Here is a 20861-nt window from a genome sequence, read left to right on the forward strand (position 1 = left end):
GGCGTGCCAGCCCCGCCGCAGCACCAGCACCCCACAGCCACACAAAACCCCTCCAGGAGGGGCAGCACAGGCAGGCAGCACATCCCCAGGGGTGCGTTTCCCCTCTGGCACCCTCCTGGGTGTCCCCTCGGGGCTGCAGCACCCAGTGGGACCCGGGCGGCCACCAAGGCAGTGTCAGCAGGGAAGGAGGGAGAAGTGCAGGAGCGGGCGCGGTATTTTGGTGGCACAAACAGGCATGCAAGGGTTCTGTGCTCCGGCGTGGGACCCGTGGGACACACCGAGCTGCTTCGATGCCCACGGCAGCCGGAGAGCTCCGTCTGGCCACAGGCAGCCCGCGCATCGCCTCCTCGTCCGCAGCTCGAGCGCTGCGGTGGTTTACCTAGAAGCCCGAAATTCTCCCGGTTCGGCTGGGTGCCGGCTCCTCCGGCGAGGATCTCCAGAGCCGAACCCCCGGCGCTCACATCGTGGGGTCCTCCTCCGGCTGCAGCCCCTCTGCAGGAGCGCAGGGAGCAGCCACCCCGCAGCGGGGGCTCCCAGCGTGAGCGGCTCCGCACCCACATCCCCACCCGGCCCCGAGCATCCCCGGCTCATGGGGTGCCCCTCGGCCACGCACCCCCGGGGTTACCTGCGACGTGCCACCGGGTCCAGGGCTCGCTCCAGCGCGGCGCAGCAGTGGGATCGCTCCGACCTGCGGCTTATCCCGGATCAACCCACTGCCAGCCCCGTGCGCTGGAAGGACAAGGGCACCGGCTCCCCGGGGAGGAACTTTCTCCCCATCGCAGCTCTGGCTGTCCCCAGCCCTGTCCCCAGCCCCATGCAGGGCCAGAGCCCGGTGTGGCCGGGGGAGCCGCAGAGGAGCTCTGGTGCCCAGCTCTGCTCCTGGGGTCGGTCCCTTGCTGTGTCCCCAGCTCTGCTCCTGGGGCTGCTCCCAGCCCTGTCCCCAGCCCTGTCCCCAGCCCCCCCTCACCACCTTCCCCCCCCAGCCACCCTCCTCCCCTCCCCACCTCCCCCCGGCCCCCTCCGGGGAGTGGCGGCCGTGGCAGGGCCCCAACTTCGCTCACCGCGCTCCGGCCTCCCCGGGCGGCTCCGGGCGGGGGCGGGCGGCGGGGCCGGGCCGAGCCGGGGCAGGAGCCGAGGCCGGGGCCGGGGCCGGGGCCGGGGCAGAGCCGCCTCCCGCCGCCCGCCTCCCGCCGCCGCCGCCTCCTCCCCTCGGGCCGGGCCGGGCCGGGGCCGGGCCGGGGCCGGGCAGGGCGCCCTGCTCGGGCGCGGAGAGCTCTTTGTTCTGGAGCGGCAGTAAGAGTGGCAGCCATTCGCCCCGCCGCTAATCCCAGCCCCGCGCAACAGCAGCATCCATTGGCTGCCATTTACATACAGCGCTAACCGGCACCACGCCGCCCGGGGGAGGGGACCCGAGCCGAGCCGAGCCGTGCTGAGCCGGGCAGGGCTGTGCCGAGCCGAGCCGAGCCGGGCTGTGCCTCAGCCACCCGCCGGGGCTGGGGGTGGATGGGGAGCGCTGTGTGGCTCGGCCCGGCCCGGCCCGGCCCGGCTCGGCACCGGCCGTGCCCGCTGAGGGCTGCGGGGAGCAGGGCGCGGGTGGCAGCGGGGCCGATCCCCGGGTGCCTGTCGCCACCTGTTGGTGCCGGCACGGCTCGGCACGGCTCGGTACGGATCGCTATGGGTCAGCACGGCTCGGTACAGCCCGGCTCGGCTCCCCACAAGCGCTGCTCCGGCCGCAGGAGGAGCCGGGCGGGTTCGGGTTCGGCAGCAGGGAGCCGGCCTGCCCCCTTCCCCAGGTCCCCACCGCCCCATGAGCGGAGGCAACTGACGTGCTAAATAAAATAAAAAGGGTTAAAAAGGATTAAAAAGGGCGTGAGAGTGAAGTTTGAAAACCGCTGGTATCGCCCCTCTCCTCCCATCACCCCCCAAGCACGTATCACGGAGCTGCTCCGTTAGCTGCATTTTCTCTTAAATAAGTGATGATTTGTATCTGCTCCGGGGTCAAAAGGAGAAGAAGACACCCTAGGAGAAAACAAAAACACTGGCTTTGGGTTTCCGAAGGAGCAGGGAAAGGGGGTTCGGCCCCTGTACCCCCAGCTCCCTCCCTGTGGCACCAGGCCTGGCAAACCCACCGCCCTCATCACCCCCCGCAAGGGGCCGGGCATCCCCCCGCATCCCCCCAAACATCCCAAATCCCAACACAACCCCAATGAGAATGAAGGGTTTGGTGGGACGGGGCTGCCTGGGACAGGATTTGTCCCGCTGATGGCCAGAGCAGGGCAGACCTGTGTGAATCGCGGTCCCAAAAATGCTCTGGGCATCAGCTGTCCCTGGGACCTAAATAACGCAAATGGCGAGCGAAACGACGAGCTCACTTTTCTGAATAATTAAATGGAAGGTCTTACTCAGAAGAAAGAAATCAGGGCATCTTTTGGCTAATTATCTTTTAGCCAGACCGGGGAAAAAAAAAAAAAAAAAAAAAAAAGAAAAAAAAAAAGAGCACACAAAATTAATTTAATTAGGTCACCCGGGTGCAGGAGCCAAACAACGGAGTCGCCTGTGGAGCAGCCGCACGGTGCTGCGTGGAGCTCCTCGCCGTGACTTTATCTCCCTGTGTCACCGTGGGGCTCTGCGGCCAAAATCTGGGGCACCTGGCTGGGGAAACCTCATACCAAAGGAAAAATTGGGGAAAAAGTGTGTTTTGATGCAACGCTTGGGTGCGTTGTCCAGGGTTGTCCCTGCTCTGCATCCCTGCCATGCTTATGGTGATGTGCAGGTGTTTTGGGGAGCACTGGCTTGGTGCAGGGGCTGTTTTGTTCCTCGTGCCCTCTGTAATAAAGCACGTGTGTAAGGTAATGTCCGAGGGCTGCAGGTGCCTTTGTTGGCCAGTGGTTAATGAAGGCACCTCATCCCATGTGGGGAGCTGGGGGTCGGCCTGTTCTCACAGATAACCAGTGATAGGACCAGAGGGAATGGCTTAAATTTGTGCCAGGGGAGGTTCAGGTTGGAAATGAGGAGACATTTCTTCCCAGAAAGAGCAGTCAGGTGTTGGGATGGGTTGCCCAGGGACATGGTGGAGTCACCATGGTTGGATGTGGTGTTGAGGACGTGGCTTAGTGGGTGATAATGGTCATAGGGGCCAGTGTGGTTGGACCAGGTGATCTTGAAGGTCTTTTCCAACCCTAATGATTCTAGGGTTCTCTGATTCTATGATCCCCACACAGGGCTGCAATGTGTTGGAGGGGGAGAGGCCGAAACTATCCTGAAAACCAGGAGAAGCAGCCTGGGACTGCAGCGTGGGTGAGGGCTGTGAGCTCATCTGTGGGGCTCTGGCCCCGGGGGAACCACCTGGAGGCAGCCCAGATCTTCTCCAGATGTCCTGCAGATGGAGGCACAGGGCTCTGAGCCCCCACCCTGTGCTATGGTGCCAACACCTCCCCCAGGGACATCACCCAAAGGGCTCCTGATGCGCCCGTGGGATGGAGGCGATGGCCGGCACATTCCTCTGTGGCGTTAACGTCTGTGAAAGGCTCTGAAAAAAATATAAAAATCACCACGAAAGGATGAAAGTGGGCAAGCTGTTCCATTTCGGGGCTGAAACAATGAGCCTTACAAAAACATCCGACGAGGAGAAGGCGGTGTGAGAGGGATGTTTTAATCTGATCTCGCGGTAGAAATAAAGAACTTCCTTGTCGCAGTGCTGACAAAAGAAAAGGCAACATAGCCAGAAAACAATTATATCTGCATAAAGATTTTTTTTTTTTTTTTAATTTGTTAATTAGTGACTGCTGGGCATCACAAGAATCGTTGTTTTCTCTGATATGCTGATTTATTCTGTCTCTCAGTGGAATTGGAGATCACAAAAAAAAAAAATGCTGCTTCTTTAGAACAGGGAATAGGGAAAAAAGTTTTAGTAAGGTCAGGAGAAATTTAATTGAAAGAGTGAGTTTTAGTTCTTCTTTCCTAAAGGGGCATTGTATTCCTTAGCTACAGCAAATTGCTGGTGAAAACTACTGAGACAAAACAAAATGGTTTCTGAATTATAGATCAAGAGCAGGACGGTTTGGGGAAGCCCTGCAGGACATTGCCCCTGGATGCTTCAGGTGAGTTGTGCAGGTATGGGGCTGCGGGGGGGGGGGGGGGCAGAAAGCAAAATCCAGGGCAAGAAACCGTGGGAGGAAAACCCAAGAGGAGAAGGTATCAGGGTCTGCTTCCTGAGCTGGAAAACGTTGAGTTTTAGGGGGAAAAAAGAACTTTTCAGTCCATTTCCCACGCTTGGAGCAGCGAGGCTTTGGATGCAAAGAGGGCTGCAGCAAAACAGCCCCTGGTTTTCCAGGCTGTTGGCAGCGAGGCCACGCTCGGTCGCTCTGTTCTGCACTGAAAACTGCTACCACGGGGAGAGCGGTGTGCCCAGGGAGCCAAAATTATTATTAGCTCTTTTGCAAGATATATACACTATTGGCAAGAATTCCCTGCAAAACCAGGGCTGCTATCTATTGGTCGCAAACACATTCATAGAAAGAGCAAAAAAAAATAAAAGTCTCTCCGTTCCCTGCCTGCTGGGGCATAGAGGATGGCTTATATTGAATATTTACTCTGTCTGTCTGCATTTAACATATCTATCTGTGTTGCCAGCTGTCTGCATTCGTGCGCTGCTTTGAACGCTGTGCTGCAGAAAGAGTTTGCTCCGGCGCAACAGATAAAATGGTTTTCCAGTTGTCTCTCGTTCGCTCCCTTGAATTATTTGCATGCTAATGAGAGCCCCGCAGAGGCACTCCCAAAACAGAGCCTCGAGACAGCATCCTGGGGAGCAGAGCAGGGACATTTCCATCTCCTGCCCCCTGTCCTGCCCAGCTCCATGGCACGCAGCACCAACATCTTTCCCAAAGCTGAAGTTGGCACCTTTAGGTTTTTTTTTTTTTTTTTTTTGTGTTGGCAAGGAATGCTGAATCCTTTGGGAAGGCTGCTGTGGGTACCAGCAGCATCCCAGGTCTCAGTGAGGTGTGGCAATGGGATCGCTGCATATTCAGCCCCAAATCCACAACTCCCAGGGAGCTGCTTCTCAACATAGGGCCTCCGTAGGTCCCTGGGCAGCCCCAGCGAAGCTCCTGGCCCCCTACCCCGGCTGCTTCCAGCCCCAAATGCACCTCCCCGCCTTGCTGCCCAGCAAAGCCAACCCTGACAGAGAGCCCACAGCCTCGCAGTCCACTCAGATGCTGGGAACAACCCAAAAACATCAGTGCCGGTGCCCCCATAGCACTGCTACCCCATGCAGACCCCGGCACCTCTCGGGGCACCCACCCGCTTGCAGCACCAATGCCAAGGGCAGGAGGCATTGGCATTCCCGGCGGGTCCCCACGGAACAAAAGTAAACTTAACGACATTATCCGCCAGCCTGGTAATTAATGCCCTGGATGCTTTTTATTGGAATAAGCGAGGGCCAGGACATGCCAGGGGTTTTAATGAGGGGCTGTGATGGAGAGGTGCAGCCCCTGCTTTCCCCTGGAAGGTGCTGTGCCAGGGCTCGGAAATGGTTTAGGGTTGGTTTGGGGTCCAGAGGGGCTGTGATCACCCCAGGGTGCCTTGCACTTGATGCTGGGTGCCCCCAGGCTGGTCCCAGCCCTGCACCCACCTCACCGGTGGCCCAGGAACGACGCTCGCCCTCTCCATGCTTGGAGCTCAGCACCACACCGCACCTCACCAGCTCTTTCTAAACGAGATGCTTCCAAAATCCCCAAATATTCCCAAATATTGGGGAAGAAGCATTTTGCCAGGACCTTGCTGGGGCAGGGAGCAGGCAGGACCTGCTGCCCTCCAGCACCCCGACCACGGCGCCGGCCCTTGCGCCCCTTTTCCTCCGGCGCGGCTGGATCTGTGGTTGATCCCCCTGCTATTTTTAATACAGATGCCTTATTGAGATTCAAATGAATGTTTCAAATCCTCGCTCCTTTGCATAATTCTTTTTAATTAACACTTCAAAAGGTTTGAACACAAGATCCGTGCTATTTCCCTAACGAAGTTGACTGAACCTCCTTTCGCCCAAAGCTCCCCCGCGACGTTTCCGAGGGCGAAAGCCGGGGACGGAGCTGTCCCCAGGTCCCCCAGGTGGGAGGGTGATGCTGTCTGGGCTCGAGCTCTGCAGAAATAACAGCTAAGGAAAGAGAGGGGCGAATTGCTGCTGGGCAGGGGCTGCCACCCCACTGCCCACTGAGCAGTCAGCAAAACAGCCCGGGTTTGGCACAAAAAAAGTGACCTTTGAAGTGGATGGGATTAAGGTTGCTGCTCTGCCATCCCCTGCCCCAGCAGCAGCTGCTGCCGTCACAGGGCCATGCCTCCCAGGTGGAACAAAACCTCCCCAAAAAGTGAGAGCTGGAGCTTCTCATCAGCCATCCCAAGCACAGGTAGCAACCGACAGCCCTGAGGATATCACATGGGTCCCTGTCTGACCATCACCCCATCACCGTACCCACAGGTACCCCTGGTATGGAGTGGGATGAGCCCCACTTTGCAGGATAAGGCCCCAGAAGATCAGGGCAGTGCCAGCAAATGCAGCAATGGGCTTTGGTTTTAATTCCTGCAAGCGCAGAAACAATTAGACACAACAAAACTGTATAATTAGGATTTATTAAGAGACCATCCCAGACATGCGAAAGAAGTAGGTTAGACAGTGGCCTTTGTTCAGCTACAAAAGACGTTAATTTGCAAATACTCTCAATATTCATTTTTTGTTATTTAGGCTGATGTTTTGAAAGTCTCCGATAAAATGAGAAATCTGGACTAAGCATTCCAGTTGCATTTCCAAGCGCAGGAATCCGGCTTTGATGTTCCCCTTGATAACATCTTTTTCGAGCCTTGACTGCATCAAATTAAATTCTGATTACTCTGATAGCGCAATACAGCTTCCAAATGTATTCAGGTGACTTTTTGTTCTGGAAGGAAATTAGCTGTTTTGACAAGGATGCTCGTTAGACAGCAGTGAGATGGAGAAGAAATACCCTTATGATGGACAAAGGATGCTCCTGGTCCCAAATCCAGCACCGGGGCTCTGGCATTGGGGTGGCAGCAGGGAGAGGGCACAGGCAGCCCCTGCAAAGGCAATTTCTGCAAGGAAGGAGCAGATTTGTGCCTTCAGGGGTCTGTTGGACCCGCTGCCCCCTCAGACCTGGTTCATCCACCCCTTCCAGAGGGGACACCCCACCGGGACATGCTCTGGGGTGGCAGTTCCTGCAGGATTTGGGGTGAGGTGCCCGTGTAAAGCCACCTCCCATTCCCTCCCCATCCCAGCCTGGGGCTGCACCCACTTTGCCACCCCCATGCCCAGGTCCCTCCACGTGCTCCCGGCACTGCTGCTCCCGGCCCACACTCCACGGCTCCACGCTAGGATGAAAACAAAGTGCAAATATTATTGTTGGCAGAGATTACCAGCTCCCCCACTGCGATTTAGGCATCTTTAAACTTCATGTTTTATTAATCTTCGCCAAACGATTAACAGCACAGAAACGTTATGTCTGCAAACAAAGGCACGCACTACAGCATTACCTCTGTGAGACACCAGGGCTCGGGCACCCAAACACGCACGGCCGTGCTAAACGAGAGATGGAAGCAGGACTTCCCACACCACGCAGGTCTCAGTGCCCACCCTCCTGGGCTGCTGCAGCATTTTAGGCTCTGATAGCAGTGAGGAGCAAGAGACTGGGGAAGAAAAGCCCGTGGAAAATACCCCCAGGGGTGGGGTGCCTGGGGGTGTCCTGGTGGCTCAGGGGCCAGCAGCTCCGGCACCAGCCTCCCTCTGCTCAGATTTCTCCCAAATGAATTATTCTCCTTCCAGCCAGTGAAACATGCAGTTTGGAGATGCAATCACTCCCTAATCCCAAAGTGACCAATGCAGCGAGCAACTGTAGGAGACTGCAGCACCTTGCAATGCAGAGGGCGAGGGTGCTGCTGAAGCAGCAAGTCGCCCTAGGCTGCTTTGACCCCCCCGTCCCCCCCCCAAAAAAAAAAAAAAAAAAAAAAGCAGGAAAGCCTCACAGCCCTTACCCTACAGCCCATTTACTGCCCTGCCTGGGATAACGGGGCCTGGTGGTGTGGTTTCATTGCCTGTTGTGTGCAGTTTTCTTGGGGCCTTGCCCTGGGATCAGGCCAGGGCCTGCAAGTCTCACCCCCCTGTTCAGGAACAGCCAAAAGCTTCCTGCTGCCAGAGAGCGCTGCACAGGCTCCTACAGCCCATGGGAGTGTGGAAATGTTGGAGAAGCACAGACAGACAGAGGTTTCCTTGTTTCATGGGGTGCTGCCAAGTCAGGCCCAGGCTCAACAGCAGCTAAGGGCTCGCCCCACAAAGAGCACCCAGCCCCAGAGCAAAGCTGGACAAGGACTATGCCCCATACTCCCCCTGCAGCCATCTCCAGCCTCTTCTTTTCCTACAGCAGAGAACTGCCCAAACTTGCCCAAAGTTCTGCAGTTTTGCCTTTGTTTCCCAGCACCCCACAGCTCACAGACACCTGACCCTGGGGCCAGGAGAAGCCGACAGGTGGGGAAGATGCAGGGTCTGGTCCTTACCAGACCTTACCTGCACAGGGAGCAGGACCAGTGCCGTGTGCCTGTGCCCGTCACTTCTCATCCCGGGGAGGGAGAGCAGCAGCAGGTGCCTGACTTCAGCCACAGATTTTATTTAGTAATGAGCTCACCACACCAGCAAGCCAGGACAGGGGTGATGGTACATGAATACATATCTGGAGTAGTTACACAGACCAAGATTTGTACAGCTTTTGTACAGAGGAAGAAAGAAAATGAATCAAATAACAAAATAGACATTAGCAGTCAAACCTTTTTTTTTTTTTTTTTTTTGTCTTTTTTTTATCATACTAACAAAATCTGATAGCCAAAAATGACTAAGCTACAAAATTGTAATACATACTGTACGGGTAAAAGGTTATCATCCATTTATACATCTAGTATCACCTTTATTCTGGTAACTTACATGAGGCCTATACGATCTTAGTGTATTAATAGTTCCCTACAAGATAGTGTTGAGCTGCTAAAGCTGCCAAACAACAGAGTACTGGAATTTTTGTTAAGACGTTTATAGTGTCATTTGCATTACTGTGTTTTATTGAAACCCTCATGCACCTCTTCTGCAAGCCAGAGGAACTGCTGGGGTAGGCAAGAGCCATAAAGCCCGGGCTGATGCCTTCACCCCACCATAGGGCAGCAGCAGAGTACTGCCCCTTGCTCCAGGGCTCCGGCTGTTGCAGGAGGAATAAAGCTGAAATCACCAACCAGGACCAATTTTATTTATTTATTTCTTTTACCTTTTGGTCAAGAGGGTTAGAGAAGAAATGACTGAAGATGGAGCAGGACGACTTCCTGCCCAGCATGGAGCCATGATATACCTGAATTTCTCAGCCTTCAGCAGAAATCCATCACTAACCATAGTGGTAGCGAACCAAGGAGCCTGCGGGCGTGGGGCGAGCTCCTGCTCCGCTCCCTGCCCCGTGCTGGGGGGACGCAGCCCCCTGCCGGCTCTCGGGGATGGAGACAAGAGCGTGGCTGAAGCCGAAGGGGGAGTAAAGGCACAAACAGGAACCAGTCCCTGACCAACGACAAGAGATGGGTGCATCAGCGCTGCAATGCCCTTGGAAACCTCCCCCAAAGAACGAAGCCAGTAAGACCAAATATTGAGAAATACTTTATACACCACCACAAATAGGCAAAAATAGCAATTAAACTTACAAATAAATAGAGGAGCCGGGGAACCTCCTTGTCCTTTCTGAGTTTGTCCCTAGTTTGGTCTCTGACAACCTCTGCAGAGCAGCCACTGGAGGCAGATGCCCTTAGGAAGCCTTTTGGTGAGGGAGGACGTGGCTGGTGGCCAGCCCCCTCCTGGCCACTTGATGAGGGTGAGCTGAAGCCCAGACCGTGATAACGTGTCCTGTGCCTGGGGAGCAGCTCCCATGGACCTGCACCCCAAGGGGGGTGCGGACACAAGGGACCCAGCTCCACCCCGCTGCCTGTTTCGGCACAGCCTCTGCTGAGAAGCGCCATCAGCTCCTGGCTGAGCCGCAGGGAACAGCACAGCTCTTTACAGCAGGAGAAGACCACCAGCATTAACTTTAAACCTGCTCTGAGCCATCTGCTGCTGTCCTGCAGCCTCACCCGAGCTGACCGGGAGGAGCCTTGGGACTGAGCCGCTCAGAGGGGACAGTCCCTGGGGGAGGCAGGAGGCAGCTTCTCCCCCAGCCTGACCCAGTGCCGACCCAGGAATTCCTTTGTGGAGCCACATGCATGCTCCCCAGAACCACTCCTGGGGGATCCTGCCCTGTGCGGAGCCAAAGGTTCATCAAGGGAAGTGGAAAATAAGCATGGAACAGAAGGGGCTCGCACACCCGTGGGTGCCCGGGAAGCCCTGGGCTTGGAGACAGGTGGCACAGCGAGGGGCACCAGCGTTGTCCCCGCTCTGCTGCCAGCGGGAGCTGTGACAGTGACTGCAGGGCCATTCGGCCAACAGGAGAACTTTGGGAGACACCAACCCTAAATTCTTAAAGACAGCAGCTCCTGCTGAGGTATTCGCTATTGCAAGCTGTAACAAGGAATGCTCTCTGGGATTTTCCGAAGCGATGGAGTTGAATACACCAACCAGAAGGATTTTGGTCCCCTGAAACGTCCCAGTGCTAGGCAGATTGGTGGTAATCTTCCTGGTGATTAGTGAGAACTGATTAGACACTTCTACGAGGCAGGACGGGATCCCAGTTGAACCATTTCCAGCCAAGCAGATCCCACAGCCTTCCTCCCCCTGCCACGAGCCAGATGTAAGCCGTGTTTCTGACCTGCTTTACTCCCCTGAAGTCACCTCCCTCTCTCTTCCTCCCTTGAGTGGGGGGAAGCTCATCAGTCCTGCAGCGAGTGAGCAGGGCCCAGCGCTATATCGCAGCCTGGATGCAGCCTGGCAACCCACTAAGAAGAAGTGGCACAGTTTCATAGGAAATCAGGGCAAGAAGAAGTGAAGCTGACATACTGTGGTGTTCATCTGACTGTGTCCTGGCTCAGATCTCTGTCAGTGGCCTCCTCTCTTCTCGTTCACAGATGTCCCCTCATCACACAGGAGCTTCTGAAAACTGGAGGAGTCAGGCACTAAGGGAAGCCTGGTAAAATATTGCTATTATTTTTCCCTGTAGTACTAAACAGCGAAGCTGAACTGGACTCTTTCACAGGATGCTGTTTCACAGCTTTAAGAGCATATTCTCGTCTTACTCCATCCTAATATCCCCAGGAGCTGTGGTGCAAAGATGCAGAGAGGAATAAAGGCTCCAGAAGAAGGAACAAGACCAAACCAACCCCACATTTCCTTCGTGAGCCAGCTGGTGCCCACTGTCATGGCACAAGGAGACAGCAGCACCCACCTGCACGCTCAGGGTCCCAGCTGCAAATTTGGGTGCTTGCCTGAGCCTGCACTGCCCTGCGCAGACATGAGAGCTGTGCGGGCTCCAGACTCTGATTCCTTCTGCTCCAATTGCTCGTGTTCATGTCTCACACAGCATTTCTGTACGCATCAGATACAGACAGCCTGCATGAATGCTCACAGCAGCGCCTCAGCCTCCTGCATTTCCAGCAGCAGGGGACAGACACTACACCAAAGCCAAGGGCAGGCAGTCCCCAATTAGCTGTTAAATTAAACAGGCAGGGAGGGAACCACCTCCTCAAGGCACCTGTCCCACAGACTGCAGCCAGCACAGAGCCCTCAGGCCGGTGACGCTGGGATGTGGCTGGCTGTGGAGCCTGGTGCTCAGAAGACCCAAGAAAGCCCAAGAAAGATGAACATGAAGCAGGGAGACCAGGCCAGGCAGCCCGGCTGTGGCCCATGATACCATCAGGCCTGCTCAGAGACCTCTCTGCAGGGAGAGACCAGCCAAAGCTGAGCGAGGTGTGCCTGCCCCACCTCAGAGCCACCACAGCTCCTTACCCAAATGAAATAAATACCCCTCTAAAACCAGATTATTCCCCACGACATGCTATGATACAAGTACTCAGCGAAGCCGCCATGCTCCAGAACCAGATGTCTTCTGCCAGGCGAGGAAGGAAACGCTTCCCCACACCCCGTCCTCCTCAGCCTACGCGTACCGGTGCGAACAGTCAGCCCAGCAGGTTTCACTCGCTTGTGCAGGTCTTCAAGACACTGGGGTGGGTGGAAGGGCAGGGACAGACCATGGGGGAAGCGTGCTGCCTCTGGGCACGTGCTTTGGAGCTTAACACCACAAGCAAATCCCTTCACTGTTCCTGTGGGGTTACAGGGACTCACTGACACTTCAGCTACCATCAGGGGCAGCTGTGACCCAGATCACAGACAGTGGAGCAAGGGCAGCTCAAACAATACAAATTCCACAGTCAAAATCAATACAGGTAAGAAACCAAACCCAGAGAGATCTTTCTGCTTCCTCCTGGAACAATGGCTGTCTTGGAAAACTGGACTCCAGGATTGTCCTGATTACATCAGTTAGTACATTATAAACATTGTCCTGCTTTAAAGTGAAAATACTGTGTCTAGTCTTTTGGAGGTGCTAAAGCCAGATGTGGTATTGGTTTTCCTGACTGTGCACAGGAGCTGATACTGGCGTGAAATGATCCTCTCCACCTCTTCTCTATCAGAGCTTCTCCTGGAAGAAAAGAGACCCAGTTAGCGAATGAGGGGAAACACGGAGATCTTTTTACAGAAGGAGAAACTAAGCCACAGAACTGGAGTAGAGACACAGCCATGAACAGAGATTTCAGGCTCACCATGCCCTGACCCACTGCACCGCCGAGAAGGCCACACTGCCTCTTCCTCAGGCTGGCCATCCTGCCTGTAAGGACATGAAGCCTGAGGCTACTGTGCCCTACATCATAAAGAACAGGAGACACCAACAGGGCATGTCCCAGGAATGCTACCCATGTAAAGGGTGACACATAAAGGGCATGTCCTAGCTGATCCCGACAGGAGTCATACAAGTACTGACCCAGGAGGTGGAAGAGAAACTCCCTTCCAATTACTTTTCCCTACAGCAAGTGCCTACTGTCCCTCAGCGTGCCTCTCATTAGTGTCTTCCTGATGTCTTTGAATAGTTTTAACAGTAAAATGAGGTTCCCACCACACTTGGTAAACAGGGTTGTGCAAAGCCCCATGTTTTCACTGGAAATGACATGGTCAAGCTTTGCTGGCAGACCTGCCTCCATTCATGCCCTGTCCCCAGCACAACAGGCAAGAAATCACATCGAGCAGTCACAGTGTTAAACAACATTCTGCTTAGAGCTTACCTCTTGTTTGTGGGATTTATCCTGCTGGTGAATCCCATTAGCAGACCCAGAATTTCCAACAGTCTGCAAAAGTAAACAGACAATGTTTACTGAAGAGAGACAGCCTAGTGTTTGCCTACGAGGGCTGAGGTCTGGCAAGACCGCCTTCTCCTCCCTTAGCAGCCCAACACTCAGCGGCCACTCCATGCAAGGAAAGGGGATTGCAAAAATCCCACATCAATTTTGGCAAGAAATTTCCTGATCTCCGCATCCTGGCCCAATCCCCACGTGGGGGATTGTGTCCTTCCCAGCTATAAAATATCCCCCGCGTTCCTACACGGACACAGATTGGCTCTTCACTTCTGACTCTTAAATCCTGGTAAACAAACCATCAGCCAAGGGCAGCATTAGCTGCAAAACACAGCACAGGGAACATCACAGCAGCAAAAAGGACGTTTGCCATCCCCCGTTTCCCATCTCTGGGGACAAGTCTGGCAGCCAGGACAAGCTGTTCTATCTTTAGAAAGCACAAGAACTTTAAACATTTATAATGTTTCTTTAGCAGGGATAATATGGAGCCCTTCAGCTTCAAAATGACAGCACAACCAGCACAAACAAGGGAAGAAAGCTGCAGCTTGAAGACACAGCATGCCAGATGTCAGTTGCTTGGGTCTCAGTAATCAGATTCACAGTTGGCGAATTGCTGGTGACAGCAAAACCAGAAGTTATGGAGAGACAGGACTGCAAGGTTTAAAACCCATCACATTTTAAAACCTATCATATGGGAGTCCCAGCTACTGTTCTTGCTTTGACCATGAAGGTGCATAATCAACTCTACAGAACTGAGGGTTAGGTGAGCAGGAAAACCAGACAGAGACAAACTGAGCTTTGCGTTGAGAGCCTGCACTGCTTGCCTGGATGGATGAAGAGTGATGCCACTGGTCTGAGTGCCTTGGGGTACTGCACCCATGGCCAGGGGGAAATACAGGCCTTGTGCAAAGCAACACATCCGACCTTGCCTGCAGCACACCCAACCTGCACACTGAGCAGCTTTCAGGTGCCAGGAAACAGGTCTGAAATTTGGTCTCGGTACATGATCACGATAATGAACACAAAGTGGTGTAATTTGCTCCAAATTAAATAAAAAAGCTCCCTGCACAATCGCTACAAGTTCTCTCAGAAAAAGGTCTGAGTGCCAAATCCTTGTCATTTCCTGCAAAGCTGCAAGATCAGGGTCTCCCAAGACATGGAGAGCAAAAAGCTCCTCTTCCTCTATTACAGGACAAATACTTCGCAGCTGCAGACATAGAAACAGCAAGGCAGCAATTAGCTGACAATGAGACGAAGACATACAGTGCCATTATGCTCTCTCAGCTCCTGCACCTCCTTGTGTAATAGCAAGGCCAGCCATGCACATCAAGGGCTGCAGAGCAGTGGCTGACTAAGCCTGCAAAGGGAGAGCAGCAGCAGCTTGTGGTAATTAGAGATTTCCTCCTTGAGCACGCTGTGAAAGCTTTGCAGACAAAGGGAGAGCAATGCCAAGCCAGAGCCCTGGGCAACAGCTGCTGCTGGCAGAGAGGAGACAGGAGGTCAGAAGGTGGTGCAGAATGGGTTAGAGCAGAGATGTGGCTTCTAGAGAAGAAACACCAGTTCCCAAACCACTGTGCCACGATCTCTTTAGGCCAGCAATGTCCCCAGGCTCAGCCCAAAAGCCCCTGGTTAACAACTCCCCTTTATAGGGGAAAGGATGATCAGACATCACACTGAAACCAGAGAGCTTTGATCCAGACTTCCTTGTAACTTAGGCACTTTAAAAATCTGACATCAATAGAAGTTTGAAGCTTAACTTCCCTCAATAATCCCCTCTCTGTCTCTTGATACCGCAGTTTGTAGTTGAAAGCATAATGCTATCTTGTCGTATCTCCAGGATTTCTTCAGCATGAAAGTATCAAAGTAATACCGGGGATAGATTAGCTGACCTCATAAGGTCCATTCCAATTCACTTTATTTAAGATTAGTTATTTTCTACAACTGGGGAAAGAATAATTACCACCTGCACCACCTCTGGAGACAGGAATGTGAACAGGAGGATTTCCTGTTCTCAAGGGACTCAGCATTAAAGCAAACAGAGAACAACTTCTCCTGCCCCTCCCATAGCTTACAACAGATGAGGTTGTCACGATGCATTTTCATTTGACACATAGCAATTACAGGAGAAGCTAAAGTAACTCTGGGGTACTGACAGGATTATAGCATGTCTTGGACTGCCACATACTTGTCATCACGACTACAGCTGTCCTGTCTGGTGCTGGCAGACAGCTGCTGCACCGCGGGATATCAAGAGCCCGTCTGCAGCTGAGACAGCAGAGCTTTCAGGGCTGCAGCTTCTACCTTGTGCTCTCCTCCATGCAGGCAGCTGTTTGGAGAGCCCCCTAACTGTATGGAAGATGGTGAGAGGAGGGGACACGATACCCCAAGGTTACCCCCCCCAACTCCCACCTACACTAGGTAAAACAAACTCTCTGCCCATTCTCCTTGCCTACTGGCTTGTTCTGTACTATTCCAAGGTGTCTGCCCAAACTGTAGCTCATTACTGCACAAGAAAGAAGTTTTCCAGCTCAGAATTTAAGTGAGAAAGTATCAGAGGAGCACTCTGTATCTGGCCTCTGAGAGCCATGACCTGATTGCAGACAAGAGAAAATACAACTGGAAGAGGAAAAAAAAAAAAAGACATGAAGCTAAAAGCTTGGCACGAGGGGCAGGTCACTTCACAGGAGGAATCAGTCAGGGCTTGGACACCACAGGTACGAGATAGAAGAGGCCAAACGTGAAGAGTCAGTTTATTTGCAGCCTTCATTTTCACAAAGAAGGATGCAAGGCAACAATAGAAGCAGTTTTGCTTTTCTCAGAAGAAGCAAGGGAATACTAGAGTAAGTCAGGAAGAGAACAGGAACATTAATGGTACAGCAGCAAACTTAGATCAGATACAGATGCCTCCAGGAGCTCATAAAAGAAACGGAAAACATGTTCCCAGAGTCACCTCTGAAGTTTGTGCTTAAGGACTGCAAGACAATCCTCTCAAGGAACAGATATGGCAGAAATGCTTAACTTCTGTACTGTAAGTGGTCTAAAGGAACACTCATTGTCCTTCAGACCACTTATAGTATGGAAGTTACAGACAGCATAGGAAGAATAAGGACACTTAAGAAACTTTCCTGATGACTGCTTGCAATTTATTTTGTTTTGAAATCCAAAAAAAAAAAAAAAAAAAAAGAAATATTTCTCTCTTCAGACAGCTGTTTGGAAACAATTACAGCACATCCCAGAGAGTACCTTGGACCATTACCTCTCTCAAAGAGAGATGGCAAAACCTGTATATAAACTTTCTTCCATTGTTCATGGGCAAGGAAATGCAGCCCTGTCTGGGTGAATTTAATTCTCCCCGAAATCCTTCAGGAGATTTGTGCCTGTAGTGCAGAGGTGTGCAGCCACCACATCACTACACAGAGAACAGTTACTCACACTGCAACCTTCCTCAAAACACCACTTCTAGCAGCCGTTCTTACAGAGTACAAAAGGATCTGTAATTACCAACTAGCAAGGCTTTTGTTAGTTTTAAACAACATCTGAGAGAAGGAAGTCTTGCCAGGCTGCTTCTAGCCAAAGGGAAAAAACAAAACAAAAAACCAGCTGTCCGCATCACCTCCTACAGCACAGGGAGGGATCTCAGGGGGTTGCTCAGGACAGATGAGTGCCAAGGGCTGAGTGACCTGGGAAATGAGTGCTCTACCTGTGCTTTCTCTGAGGAAAGCCTCATTGCTTCCATGAGCTTCTCCATCTGGTGGCCCTGCTCCAGCGCGTTGCGCAGCACATCCTCCGTGCTGACCAGCCGGTGCTGCAGCCGGATCACTTCTGACTCCGAGGAGGGGTCGATCAGGGAGTATCGCCTCTGATCCGTTACTGATTTTTCCTTGTCCTTATAAAACGAGAAAAAAAGCTTCAGATAAAAAAACTATAACCACAGAAACAAAACAGAGCACAAATCTGCAGTAGCGAATATAACCATGTTTTGATTTCAACAGTAGATGGGGGCAGAGCACAGCTCTAAAGGCAATCATATCAAATGCAACCAGCAGAAGCTCCAATTTATTCCCAACAGAGTTCAAATTATTCACGTTTCAACCACTGGAGGCCACTGAAGTACACTGGAATTAGAGGACGTTGTTTTACACATCTTCTGATCTAGGAATAAGCAATATGGGGAAAACTGACTGGCTTTCAATTTATGCCAAAGATTTTAGCCCTCTTTAGCCATGGATCTAAAATATGTGGGAACAGGGAAACAGCGGAGTACAGATGGACATTTCATTGCTTAATGAGATGCTGCTAGGCCAGGCCACAGCTCACTGGTAGAGGCATGGAAGCTCCCGTCAGCAGCTCACTAGTAAAGACAGCAAGCCTCATAACCTGGAGTAAAGGTGAAGTGCTAAAATCCTCCCAGAACAGCACAGAACCCCTCCAAACCCCCAGCCAAAGCCAGGAGGGGTTGGTTTTGATGCTCTCACCAGCACGACCAGTTTCTCTCGCAGCCCTTTGATGTCATCTTTGAGCTTCTGCTCCTTCAGCCGCCACTCTGCTTTGTGCACCTCCCGGCTCAGGTCCCGCTCTGGCCCCGGTGAGTGCCGGTTTGCCTCCAGTAAGAGTGCTCTCAGCTCATTCAGGCTCCTGGAAGAAGCAGAAAGAGGTGAAGACATCTCCAGAGGCTGCACAGCACTAGCACCAGAGTCCTGCCAGGCTCCCCTTCACCTTTGCTACAAACCCCAGGAAAGGCGAGCCAGCAAACCCATCCCAACTCCTACAGGGGCTCCAGATCTCCTCTCCCCCTTTTTGTGCCAGCTTTGAAGAGCCTGGGACCCCCACAGGCACCACGTTTCACAGCAGGGCAGCAGCCAGCTCAGCTGACTGGTAGATGATATTCAGCACCCACATGGGCACTGAGCTGCATCTTGCAGCTCCCGATGAGCAGTGAAAGGGCAATCCCTCCTGTAATCAATTGTCCCTACTTTTAACCACATTCCCTCATGAACAGGAAAACTGGGGGCTGGATTTCAGCAGTTCAACCAGGAGATTTCTTTTGGGGCAAGTTACAGGACTCTGAACACGCATACCACCCACCCACCCACCCCCCATTCCTCAGACCCTCACACCAACCTTTCCTTCTTGAGCAGCTCCTGGCTAATCAGGACCAGCTGCCCCGAAGCATCGTGTGTTTTCTTGGTCAAGGCTTCCAGCTCACCTTCCAACCTCTTCTTTTCTTTTAACACTGTATCTGCCTTCTTTTCTGCAATTTTGCATTTATTTTCCAAAGCTAAGAGAAGACAAGGATATGGGGAGGAAGAAAGGTTGCTTATTTCTTTACTCACATTTCTACTTTCTGCCTTCCCCAATTCCCACTTCTACAAACACAAGCCTGGTAAGCTCTGGATCTGGCTCTGCTTAAGTAGAGATCTCAGAAACAACACACCCAGCTCCATTTCTTTCAGTTTTTGACGTTCAGTGAGCCCAAACCCCTCCTCACTTGATACTAATGTCTTCTGCTGGATTTGTTCTCTTCAAGGACTGAAACCCCTGAACAAATTCTTAGCAATGATGCCCACTAACAGGCAGGCAGTGTCATGCCTTACCCCTGCCTGTTTGAGCACCTGGCCCCTTATTAACGCAAGTACAAAGGACGAGCAGAGAAACGCCTTGCTCCCACCAGCACTGGATTAGGGAAACTTACCACTTACTTGGGCCCTTAGGGTTTCAGTCTGGGACACGAGCGATGACACCTCTTTGTCTCGTTTGCTCAGCTTGTCTTGGAGGTCTTTAAGTGAATGAAAAGAAAAAGGGAGATTAGAAGCCTGCAAAACACCGAGCAAGTCAGGAAGGTATGGAGCATGGGGTACGGTCAGGGAGCATAGTGCCAGACAGGAGGTGTGACAGGGGCATTGCTCACTGCCTCTCACCCTATACAGGCATTAGCAGGCAGGATACATGGCTAGGAGGCTGGGTTGGACAGGATTAAGAAAGCAAACACAATGGGAAAAAATAAATAAGAATGACACTTCAATAAAAACACACCCAGGAAAAAAAATAACAAAAAACCTTTCAGCACATTTCCTTGTGTTACCTACTGCACTGGAAGGCAGACACTGTTTCATAGGATTTTTTTTATTTTATTTTTTATTTTTTTTTAAATCTGGAACAGTATTTCCACACTCAGCTGTAGTTCTGAAGCATGATGCTTTTAAGGCTCTAGTCTGTTTTTAAAGTACATCCTTTACGTAGTTCATTCAGTGAATGAGCATGAACTGAGCGGGCATTTTAAGAGCAGTGGCTGATGGACCTGGTTACGTTCTGCCCTCGTGAGGCACAATCCCTTGTCAACCAGCATACAACTTTGTACAACTTATACATCATCCTGTACCTGCAAAACCAGCGATGGGAGACACTAATATATAGCAAGCACTAGCAGCGTATGGAAATAGGACTAAGCACCACGTCTGAATTCACAAAACTGGAGAAACACTCAAACTAACCTAATTCCTACCAGGTAAAATCTAAGTTACTGGGAGAGCCACAGTGATCTGTTTAGATTGCACATCCTCAGCAGGACTTCAGAAAGGGCTGTGCAGAGAATGGACTCCTCAAAGGTGCATAACTGAGAGAAAGCTACGACTCCATGAGTCACATTTGAAAAGAAGTGACAGGTTAGTGGTTTAACATCACCTTTGTGATCTACACTAGAAAGGCTTCTCTGCTAAAAGCAATCCTAAGGAAATAAGGAATAAGGAGACATGAGTCCCCTGGGAATGAACAAGGGAAGATGTGACCTGGGAGCACCTCACATCAGCCCCAGACCCTCCACGGAGGACAAGACCCAAGCCACCCACAGCAATGTGGCAGCACATCACTCCCAAGAGAGAGGGTCCAGAGACTGCCAGGGCCATGCAGCTGTAATCTTGCCAGGCCTGCTGTTGCTCGGATTAGGGGTTACAGCTGTAAATTACATTTAGTGACTGCATTTTACCTGCTGTAAAATCCCTGATGGGACGGAGTGTGCCCATTTCTCCAGGTCTGTCTCCAACCTGCACCACCTACATGGTGAGTGTACAACACCAAAAACATCCCGTCCTGTACATTTGCTCAGTTTAGACAGCAGGAAAGAGCCAGACAACAAATGCCATGCAGCAAAATAGGAGATGAAATGACTTCCTAAACCCCTTTCACACAGCTGTGCCTGCAGGAGCAGAAAGTCAGAGGAAGGGTCCCTAGAACAGGGTGCTCCAGGACAAACAGAACCGTGTCATACCTTCCATGGTCTGCTTCATCCTTATCTTTTCTTCTGAAATGTCATTAGTTTCAATCATCTGAAATAAATATAAAACATGAAAGGTAAAACAGCCCTTAGCCCAAAGATTCAAAGCAAAACCAAGAGCCACAAAGCCCCATCCAAGCAGAATTCTACCTGGCACCTGAGTTCAGGTGTTTTACATCCTTCTTAGTGGGAAACAAAGACTTTTGTGGAGCTGCTTCTACAGTTGGGTACTACTGAAAGT

The 20861-nt window shown here is 52.2% G+C and overlaps 2 protein-coding genes across 3 annotated transcripts in view; both read right to left on the reverse strand.

Annotated features, from left to right (window-relative positions):
• Window positions 1-1182, reverse strand: part of GTF2IRD1 (GTF2I repeat domain containing 1) — a 57559-nt gene extending 56377 nt beyond the window's left edge. The window contains exon 1 of one of the 2 annotated variants that reach the window (XM_082776091.1): window positions 1062-1182. The gene's annotated coding sequence lies outside the window, so the exon portion shown is untranslated. Of the gene's footprint in view, window positions 1-625; window positions 753-1061 lie in introns of those variants that run through there. The other variant, XM_082776092.1, reaches the window with a different exon arrangement.
• A 7444-nt stretch (window positions 1183-8626) lies between these two features.
• The window catches only part of CLIP2 (CAP-Gly domain containing linker protein 2), an 80326-nt gene continuing 68091 nt past the window's right edge, over window positions 8627-20861 (reverse strand). The window contains exons 10-16 of the mRNA XM_082776616.1: window positions 20615-20672; window positions 19043-19126; window positions 18472-18628; window positions 17826-17985; window positions 17051-17236; window positions 13282-13344; window positions 8627-12644 (exon numbers count right to left, since the gene is read on the reverse strand). Coding sequence (XP_082632742.1) covers window positions 12633-12644; window positions 13282-13344; window positions 17051-17236; window positions 17826-17985; window positions 18472-18628; window positions 19043-19126; window positions 20615-20672 — 720 coding nt within the window. The 3' untranslated portion in view covers window positions 8627-12632. The remainder of the gene's footprint in view (window positions 12645-13281; window positions 13345-17050; window positions 17237-17825; window positions 17986-18471; window positions 18629-19042; window positions 19127-20614; window positions 20673-20861) is intronic.

The sequence above is a fragment of the Aythya marila genome (genome assembly GCF_965140915.1).
Source record: "Aythya marila genome assembly, chromosome: 20".
In the NCBI taxonomy this organism is placed as follows: domain Eukaryota; kingdom Metazoa; phylum Chordata; class Aves; order Anseriformes; family Anatidae; genus Aythya; species Aythya marila.